This window comes from Malurus melanocephalus, unplaced genomic scaffold (assembly GCF_030028575.1).
Source record: "Malurus melanocephalus ecotype Western Australia unplaced genomic scaffold, MMel_1.1 scaffold_141, whole genome shotgun sequence".
Lineage (NCBI taxonomy): Eukaryota > Metazoa > Chordata > Aves > Passeriformes > Maluridae > Malurus > Malurus melanocephalus.
In genome coordinates this window covers 1,163,316-1,174,153 of record NW_026623373.1, presented here as the reverse complement: position 1 = coordinate 1,174,153, position 10,838 = coordinate 1,163,316, and the positions used below count along the sequence as shown (strand labels likewise).

Below are 10,838 nucleotides of genomic sequence, written 5' to 3'. Positions count from 1 at the left end.
CTTTCAAAATTTCAAGTTTTGTTTTATTTCACTGATATATGAAAAAGAATGAAAAAGATGATGCTTCAACTTCCTTTAGAAATTTACCTTGCTTTTAAATCTCATAAAATATCTCATTTGAATGTATAAATAACAATAGTATTGTTTCAGTGCAACAATCTCTGAAACAGACTAAGGTGGCAACCAACATACTCTTATTTCTGCAGCACCAACAGACAGGAAAAATAAAACTGGGACAAAGAAAAGAATCTGTTGGTGAAGGTATTATACCAGGTGAACTAGGACTGATGATATTGACAATAACGTTTAACAAAGTAGATGGGTCTTAGCAGCATGAGGCCCCTTAAATTTGCCATAGCTATGCCCATGGTCTGCTTGAGCTGRATCCAAAATTCTTTCTGTCAATGCAGAAGGTGAGAACACAGTTTGGCAGACTGTGGTTGTAATCAGTGAGAATTGTGCTGAGCTGATCCTCATTCCAACTGCAGTCAGTGCAGTGAAGGATCAAGTTTCTGTATATGCCAGGTTCATGGGAGAACATGTTTGAAGAAAAATGTTGACACAGGCTCAAGCTCATAACTCCTATTAAGTAAAAATAAACAGCTACTGAGGATTTGGAACTCTTATTAGCAACCTAAAGAAAGTGTTCTTTAGCTGTTTCACTAAAGAAACTTCCTTCTGATACTTCTGATCAGTTAAATTTTGGCAGCTGCCTCAGTTTGTTCACCAAACTGAGGTTTGGTGAACCTGGACCTGAGCTTTGCCTGAACCAGGCCAGCTGAGCTGATCTAGATTTCATATGTAAGTGAAGGCTTATATATATTATTTTAATGATCACCATAAAGACAGATACTTTAAAAAACTCTTTAAATTAAACAGTTAAAGATGTATCATATTCCACCCAGTGTTTAACTGACATGAAATCATATGAAATGCATTCTGTGCCAAGATTTGCATGCTACTCGAGTTTTATCTGMACATACCTGTAGATGTATGCTTTTTCCATAATAGCTTCCAAACGATCATTAAACTCAAAGAACGTGTTATGCTGAATGGAAAACAAACAAAAGTAATCAAATCACTATTTTTCAGTACACAACTTTTTAATAATAGTATTGACATTAATTCACATACACATTTTGAAAATTGATTTTTCAGTAATCAGACATTTTTTTTAAAACATTGTCCTGGTTCTGGCCAGAACAGGCTTAATTTTTGCAGTTGGTAGGAGTGGCATGGCTAGGACTCCATGTTACTCTATACCATCTCAGGTCATTGCTGGGGGTGGGATAAAGGGACTCTTTCTTTCAGGGGAGAATGATGTTCCTTCCTGCTGAGACAACCTGTCCGAGGGAGCTGCCTGCTATTGTTTATTATTGGTGAGKTTTTCCATGTGAGTAATTTCTTTTCTTATACCCTCTGCCATTAGCAATGTTGTTAGTGTCCATTTTCTTATCTCATTGCTGTTTCCAGTAAATATCTCAACCCATGAACTTGCTTTTTGTGCCTCCAGTTGGAGGGAAGAGGGGGAGCAGAGTGTGGTTTTAGTGGCAATACTAAATTGGAAAATACCATTCCTAAACCACACAAACATTTAACAAAAATGTGAACTGAAAAGCAAAGATAAATGATAGTGGTTTTTTTTTTTTTTTGTTTTTTTTTTTTTTTTTTTTTTTTTTTTTTTTTGTATTGAGCCCACCCTTAATCTGATTACAGAAATAATCTTGCTGTTTTGGTCAGACTACTTCAGATGAACAACTTCTACTTCCTCAAACATATATAATTGCTTGGGCAACATGGTCACAAAGAATTACATGCATTTTTCTYTTCCTAAAATTCCAGTAATTCTCCAGCAAACAATCATATGTATCAACAGCAGCCTATTGGATGTCACTCTGTGGTATCAACTGCATCTGGGTTGAATTCTTCCTGCTCAGTATTTGTAGTTGATCTTAAGTTATTGCATGTAGCTTTTTTCGTTGTTTTTGTTCAATGCACAGCTGGTTGCCTAATACAAGTTTTTTGCCTAATACTATTTATCTTTTCATTCTTTCACATTATTTTTGTTATGATTCAAAAAATTGAATACTGAAGTTTTATTGAATACTGAACAGCACCCTCATTTTATTGTCAACACCCTCATTTTATTGTGTCTCCCCCTAACTTTAAAYGAAAACCAATAATTTGTCAACATGTTGACTGTGTTCAGGGGAATGCATTTAGCCACAGAATGGCCTGCTTAGTACTGTGTCCTAATCCCTTCTCAAACCTTTCATTACACAATTCCAAGTGTCTAACAAAAGTGGGTTWGTGCTTGATAGGTATTCTGTGTATWSTTTATGCTGTCCTTAAAATTATCTCCTTCATTTTTAAACACCTGACATAAGCAGCAGAAGGGAAAAATACATTGGTATTAATTGTGATTTTTTTCAGTCCTTGAAAATTAAGCAGGAAATTTAAGATTAACCTAATTTAGWTAATGGAAAAAACAAAGATTTATTAACAAACTACCTTTTAAAAGTAGGAAATATTAAAGTCAGAAGAAAAATAAGAATAAGGGCCTAATTTGGCTAGACTATAACTTGTATTTTTTGTTGCTTTATTTAGTTATGCTGTATCTTAGCCTGAAGATATTTTATAATTTCTAAATTTCATAATCCTAAATAAAATAAAAATTTTCTGTTGGGTTGCAAAAACATCTATGCATGGTTAGCCATCCATCACAAACACAGATCTTACCTTTAGTACCCTGTTTGCTCTAAATGCTGGACTAAATCCAAAAATGAAGGATAAAAGGTCAAATGGCAACACTGATATCACGTCAAGCTGTTGAAGAGTAGAGAGGTTAATTTAAACTTCATGATAATCATAATGCATTTATTTGMTGTCAAAAACCTGCTTAAACTGAATCATGACTGTGATAATATTTGAAGAGTCAGCATKCTAAGCATGTAGCTTCCTAAATACTGGCAGGCAAAATTATCTCTTTGAAAACACCAGCAGCTTGGCTCTGCCTGGCTTTTGAGTCCCCTGTGCCTGAGATTTTAATCTGTTTCATGAGGATTATTAACAGTATTTCACATGTTTATTAATATATTCTGTTATTTCAGTAKTTCTGACCAGTTGAAAATGTCTGGCATGTGGCTGGTGAGTGCAGGTGGAGAGGCCACTACAAAAGCACTTCCTAAAAGTCCTTCAGCTTTTAGAAAAAGGCTGCCTAAAGCAATTTGAGGGAACACGATGAATTAGATTTCTTGCTTGGAACCTGCAAAAGGCAAGTGTTCCAAACAACAGATTCATCATAAGATGGTAAGTTTGGCTGGATTTTTTTTTTTGTTTGTTTGTTCAGTTGGTTAGTTTAGGGGTTTTTAAATAGATTTTGCCATGTGTTGTATTTGTATGCTGCTTCTTTCCGTATCACTAAGGTTTCAAACCCCTCCCTGCAGTTCATCATCTATGTATTAACTCTTCTTATCTGCATGCTTTATTCTTTCCAGGAATTCTGTGGGAAGAAGGAAAGCTGTGCCAAATTTATATTTTCCTTTTTTAAAGATCCTGGCATACSTTGCTTTGTTTCTGTTATTGTTTGGGAATAAGAGAGGCACGTGGAACTGTGGGCTTCATYTCACTGTGGTCAGAAATGCCTTTGCTCTGAGGGGTACAAATTGTGTTGGCAGCAGCTAGCCTGCAGCATGGACCTTTTATTTCATGCAGGTAAAAAGCAGTTAATTCCTCACAGTGTGCAAAGCAAACCGAAAAAAGGAATGGGGAGAAGCAGACTCTTACAAACTCTCTCTCTCTCTCTCTCTCTCTCTCTCTTAGGCATGTCTAAGAGGAGGCAAAATTTAGTCAGAAGGGCATTAATATCAGTAACTGTTAATTAGTACTTATGGCAAATTCCAACTTTATATCTATATCTTGCATGTGGTGAGAACACTCAGCTCTCATTAGTTTCTCCAGAAATCAAGAGCCCTAAATATACAGCAAGTGTGAAACTTAAAACCATACAAATTCACTTAAATCTCTTGCTTTAAGTTTGACTCTGTTGTACTCATTTTCCTTTTTGGTGTATATCCTGCACGTTTGGACAGCTTAATCTCAAATATTCAAGTAGTGATACCACAGCCACTGAGAAAAATTTAACTCTGAACAAGGCAGGTGCAAAAGTATTTAGAGAAGAGGAGAGGACAATAGCTGAAATGTGTGCCTGGTGTCACACAGGTGTATGTGTATCAGGGATTCAATAAACTACCTATCTTCCATTGGCAAAACCCCCCAACTTTTGGGAACAACATGAGCAATTTTCCTAAATCAAATGCATCTTTGTTTTTAAAAAGTACCATGAGCATCAAAAATCTTAGTTTGAATTTTTGACAGTTCCTGTGAGTGATTAGTTGTTCAGTACAATGAGGTACTTCATAAGAATTTACAGAATGGAGTTATCATATCTCTTCAAGAGTTTTAATTTTGTTTAATGAATCTCTGGCAAACRGTGCTATTGTCTTTGGTATGTGCTGGGATGACCTCACAAAAATTAATCAAATCCTATTTTATTAATTTATTATAATTCCAAAAGAATATTTAGAATTGTGTTTATGAATATTTTATCTCCCAATGAAACACTTTATGAAGAAGGTAATCTTCAGCTGGTGAACACTGATATGCCATCTAGCCAATACTTTCTGGTGTTATCCTTAAACCCACAGTGATTTTCAGTGAATGAAAAAAATCCTGTGAAATCCTAGAGCCAGGACTCCATATTGATATCAGTRACACAGGGTTGTTCTACTCACCCGAAACTTCACAGAGCTGTGGTAGAATTTCTTCGTCTCTATTCTGTCTGACTAYGATGATAATGAAAGTAGAAAAAGGCAAAGTCAGGAACAGAATGTCAAGGATGAGCCTCTGCTACTCAACAGTGTAGTAGGGATGATGACAGTTAAATTAATGATGGTCCAAAAGTATGATTGGAGAAATATCTGTAGATATTTCTGAGAAGTAGTACTTTTATTAGTCTATCTTAGATTAGATCAGATTTTATTAGAACTCTGGGAAAAAAAGAGAATTGGAGTTTGTCTGATTTTTTCCAATCTGGTCTGCAAAACTACATTACATTTTTCCCACAAAATTCCCCTCTCAAGACTTCTATACCACTTCATGCTCAACCCTACCTCCTTAAATTTCAGGGCARAAGACCCCATTAATCTGCAGTGATTCCCAGAAAAATGCAAAGAGTATTTCTAATGGTGCTGTACAAAATTAGCTCTGAATGATAGCATTATAATAATCAACATTGCATTCATTAGTAATGATTGGCTAGTTATTTTTAAATTGTTCTTCATGGGAACTGATGTTAATATCATAATGAGAAAGGATAATCACAAMTATATAAAGAAATTTATCTATTATTATACTTTCTGCATTTATATCAGGGAAACTAAAAATAGCTTTAAGGTCTTAATCACAAATTTCCATTCCAACTTTTACTATTATCAGTTTAAACATTAAAGTAAATGCAGAAGATTGGGCAGCAGTTGATTTCTTTGCACTAAAATCTCTGAATTGTRGAAACAGCTTCAAGGGAAATACAAGCTGAGCTTCCTATGTTAGTTTTAACTTTATTCATAAAAATTGAGYTTTAAGGGATTTAGGCAAGATCCAGTTAMTGCAAGTCTTGGWGTGGAAAAACACATTCCACTGCACTGCATTTAATACCTGTTCAAATGATATTTGAATAGTTTTGTCTGTAAAGGTATCAGTAATATAATTCATGTACAATGTATAAAATGTTATGTAAAAGCACTGAACTAAAGATAGTTCCAAATTAGATTTTAGGATATATAATTTTGAATTTTCTGTCTCTTGGGCACAGTAATGTCATGCTGAAGTTATCAAAACTCTTTTTTTTTTTTTCCCTGAATTTTTTTTTCTATAAGAACTTAAAAGCAGGGAACATTTTGAAGAAAAGTTAATGTTCTAGATACCCTTTGGTAGGTAAAGCACAAACTTTCACCCTTTCTCAGATGCATATTTAAAATCTTATTTTACATTCTTCTATAAAAAAGATAACACAAAAATACTACCGAGAATAAAAATTGAGCATACATATTTTCCCCAAAGAAATTATCTCAAATAAATTATTTTTAAAGTATACTAAGGCTACAGGGGTTTGCTCTGATTTTTGGAAATAAATAAAACCACAATCTCACAATCTGTTACAAAACACACATATCCTGTCCAACCTTAGTAGAATTTCAACTTTGATTCTGGTACAGGGCTAATGGAAAGTGAGTTTCACACAAACACACAGACAAATGTATTTGTGAATGGGTATGTATGATATAATCATGATCCAGTGAAGAAGCTGTTTAGAGCTATATGCCTCTTTCAACKGGTCTCATCTGCTRTTTTMATTTTTTTTTYCCCCAATTTTTAAGWATTTAGGTAATGGCTRTGTTTCTTGTCACACAGGATAATGGAAGGTCAGTGAACAATAGTAGGTCAGTGAGGAAGAATATATGTATCCTTTGAGTAATGAAAAAGTCACAGAGATTTGACATAGTGATAAAAAAAAGTGTCAGATTGGATGAACTTCTATGCTCTAACACACAACTACTGCCCGTGGAAGTCCCATTTCCAATACTTACTATRATATCTCCCCCTTTGATAAATCGCACTCGGGGCTGGAAAATGGTTAAGTCGCACAGGTAGCAGATATCACACATTAAATCAATGACAAACCAATATATTGAGTTACTGGGGGTTTGGTATGGGAACACATAGCGGAGGGGAATGAACCAGCAATTCCAGTTGTAGGCGATTGTCACAAGCATGAGCCAGGCCACGTAACGGCGATCTGAAAGAGAAACATTGAGTGCAGAGGCATGAACTTAGAGTCTGCTGTCATTCTTTGAGACAAATTCATCCTAGTGCAGTCTCTGGGAATGSTTCTGCCCACAGCAGCCTACCATTCTTCCCTTTCCAACTGGATATGCTGCTAAAAGGATTTAGCTTGGAAATAGGAGTCGGACAAGGAATGTGCAAATGGGAAAAAAGATGAGTTAATGACAGCATATAGAATTCAGTGCATCCAAAGAAAATGATCATTTTACATGCTTCTCCATATATGTTATAACTGACAAAATAATTGTTTGGCCCTTATGAATGGTGYAAATTCCAGACCAAGAAAGAGAAGGCTTGGATTCTAATTCTGGTCASTTTTCATATCACCTTTGTTCATGTTCTTTACAACTGGTGTCACTTTTCCTGTTTGGAATCAATGTTGTCTAGGGCAGGACCTCTGTGTCCCTGTGAGCTGCAAACTGGAATTTATTTTATGGTGGCTCACGTAGTATCAAGCCACTTCAATATTACTTTACCCTATGCTATTACACAGCTTTGAATTTACCTGTGTATGAGTCAATGGTATCTGGCAGCTTCATATACTCCTTGTATTTTTTCAGTGGAGGTTTTTTGAATTTACAGCACAGCATATCACAGTAATGATCCTCCTCTGGCTTTGCTTCTGCGTCGTCTTTCTTTTCTTCTTTTTTTTCATCTTTTTTTTCTTCTTTTGGTGGGGGAGGCTTCTTTGGTGCTAGGCACATAGGTTACCACAAACAATGGATGTTTAATAATGGCTCAATTAATACACCCTGGTTTAACATGAAAAAAAGCTTTACCATGTTAAAACCTCTTCTAAAAACACTGGCAGTGACTAAAGGTAYAGTTCATTATATTAAAGACATAGARAAACACTTGAAGAATAAAATCACCACTGGTATAAACATGAGCATGTGCTACCATGAGCAGGGTACATATGTTACAGAGTATATTGCTGAATTTCTCTGCACAGAGCCCACAGGTTACGCCTTTTATAAGACTGACAAGGAAAATGTTAATTCATAATTCAGCATTCATTAATGCAACTGAGCATTTCTCTTGACATGCCTGCTGCACAGAATGAAKGCAGTGAGGACAGAGATAAGAAAAGACACCTGTGCCATGGGCTGATCTCGCCCTTCCCCTGAAACCTGATACACAAGATGCAGCAGGTGAAACCAGTGGAAAGCCTGTGGTTTTGTACACTTTTAGGCTTATAAAAGTCTTGTAGCACTCCTTTGAGCCCAGTTTTTTCATCTTGGTGCTGGATAATGTTCTCTGTATGTGTCTTGTTAATTCTGGTTTACCTCTGATTAGGATACACAGTTTTAGCAGTGAAGTGGMAAACTGGATCTACAGTAAGTTAAAATATAAAGGTCTCTACAAGGAGAACAAAAGAGGTAAATGGTAGCTCAAAGAAATATTTTTTTAAAAAGTAATTAATTTATCAGTTGTTATAGCTTATAATTCTTCAGACACCATTTTTTTTACAGCTTTTTAAGTAACATGTTAGTGGTGAGTACCTTCTAAAAAGTCACAGAATATAAAATAAACACACTCAATTCTCTGTGGAAAGGAAAAAGAAAAGTCAAACTTTCCTCTGAAGAGGAAAATCATTGATATATTTTATGTTTCATATTTTGTCAAAAGTCAATGATAAATTAATGTCAATGATAAATTAATATCAAGTTTCTTCCATGGACTTAAAGTTTATTCTATGATCTTCATCATGGAYTTAAAGTTCTCAGTATRTCCAGATTTCTGTCAAGGMTAAAATTTAATTTATTTMTTTATTTTATTTACATAGCATATCTCATATCAAAGTGACTGCTATCCACTTATAAGATATGTGTGTTTCTTCATATGTTTCATATTCATCTCCATGAGTAAACACATCTGGAAGCTATTTCAAAATAAAGAAATCTTCTGGACATGGATGATTCTAGATACWTCCTTTATAAGGTTTTTCCCCCAAATTCTTCTGTGATGCCATTCAAAGGGACCTTGTWCCTAAGGACTCTGGCATACTATAGGGAAATAGGGATAAATTGGCTTCAGTGGGCACAAAGTGATCCTTTCCAGAAAATAAAGACACTACACTTACAAAAAATTCATCTCAGTATTTTCTGTTACCACAAASTAATTTTCCGCTTGAAACTGAACAAATGCACAGCTATTTCTAGAGTTACTTACAAGATGGAGGACTTGCTTCAGGTGAAGATATCACTGGGTCGTTCAGCTTTTCCTTATAGACATTTGCCCTTTCACGCAAYTTTTTGATAATCTCTTGAAGCTGGGCATCAGCAAACTCATTTGTTTGGAAACGTGTTGGCTTCTGTGGGCTAATTACAAGAGAAAAAAGTTTAATGTGCTGGAAATCAATGCAAYGAAACAATGCTAATTCTATTTCTARGYYGAAKTCAGGCATTAAGATTGGAACTTTATTGTGCACAGTGCTTATTCACATCACCCACGTCGAGGGGAAACCCAAGTTACCTGCTCTTGCCTCCTGCTCATGCCAGCAGCAGTCTGTGTGCTGTTTCACACAGATAAGGTCAGGGTTTAACCTCCTGCACTAATGGCTTCCACTGCTGCTTTTCACCAAGTCCTACTGCAGCTGTGTAAGGCATAGAGATTATCTGATGCATTCACTAAGTTACAGGGCATGCTCTTCACAGCTGAGTAAAAACAGGCTTGGGGTTGTTTGGCGATATCTGAACGATGATCAGAAATCCAGGTGGGGGAGGAGAGACTTATGCTTACTTTATACTGTCTAGTGCAGGGAAAATTGATTATGTTCTTTATGGTTTGTTATGGCTAACTTGAGGTAAAAAAAAATTCCATCTGTTTTCAGTGAAAGCAMAGCACTGATCTTCTTGCTGAGGTTTCTTCTTTTTGTGCTAAGAGTTTGCTCAGGGTCTTGTAACAGTGAGCTGATATTCCTGTACTCACAGCATTTCTTCTAACCTGAGGACTACTGATTTTCAAACACCTGCAAACTCATAGTCTTCACTGAAACCAATGCTTTCAGTAAGTTTTAAGCATATTGGGCAGTCAAATAGAAAATCTAGGTGAAAGTGATTCTTGATCAGCTCTTCATTGCTTCTTAATTGAAATTTCATCCTTGATTACTTTCTAGTRTCTGATTATGCAAATTGGGGTTGTTTTGGAGTGCCACTCAGCTGKCAGCTAGGCTACACATTTGGACTTTCTCCTGTAAAGACCAAGGCATAGGATTTTTCTCTGTATCCTTGACTCAGCACTTCTCACCTGATGTGACACTGATGTCAGAGCTGGCTGGAAAAGACTGAGACTGGCACAGGGCAACTGAAGAGCTCCTCCCCCACAGGTCAGAATTGTCACCACTGTACCAAAACCCTGAAAGCTATGCCCAGTATAGGGGCTATGGCAGACAATAGTTCTTTCTTTCTTAACAGTTTTTCAACTGTGTCCCAAGTACCACAGGAATGTTGGCTGCAGCAAGAGCAGTGGCAGACCAAGAGTGACGTATTGGYGCTTGAAATGTCCAGATTCTTGAGAAAATCTTCCCAAAGGTGAGTAGAGGGGAAAGTGGTGTGACAGCACCTTGGGAAGGGAAGAGATGAAAACCACCGCAAAGTGATCTTTGAATAAACACCTCAAGACCTAAACCTACTTCGAAGTTTCTAACAGAAGGAGCTGTAACTAAAAAAGGAGAGTGTCAGAGTGGGATGTGTGTACCTTTCTGAGAAGCAGTTTTCTGGAGACACAACACACACCACGGTGCCCAAGGAAGTATAATTTAAGCATTTTAAAATCCTTCAGCAATMAAACCATTGGAAAGTGGAGACATGCTGTTAAAAGCAACAGAAGTAGAAATTTGGAAAAGGCTGCTTGTCATTCCTCCCATTTAAGTCTTGTATACTGTCTATTTCTCGAAGACATGAGATTAATCAAAATCAAATCTGATGCATTTT

The 10,838-nt window shown here is 36.2% G+C and overlaps 1 protein-coding gene across 1 annotated transcript in view; it reads right to left on the bottom strand.

The window, feature by feature from the left end:
- The window catches only part of CNGB3 (cyclic nucleotide gated channel subunit beta 3), a 58,824-nt gene that overhangs the window by 23,715 nt on the left and 24,271 nt on the right, over positions 1–10,838 (bottom strand). The window contains exons 4-9 of the mRNA XM_057371126.1: positions 9,076–9,224; positions 7,409–7,597; positions 6,648–6,856; positions 4,794–4,844; positions 2,740–2,826; positions 984–1,048 (exon numbers count right to left, since the gene is read on the bottom strand). Coding sequence (XP_057227109.1) covers positions 984–1,048; positions 2,740–2,826; positions 4,794–4,844; positions 6,648–6,856; positions 7,409–7,597; positions 9,076–9,224 — 750 coding nt within the window. The remainder of the gene's footprint in view (positions 1–983; positions 1,049–2,739; positions 2,827–4,793; positions 4,845–6,647; positions 6,857–7,408; positions 7,598–9,075; positions 9,225–10,838) is intronic.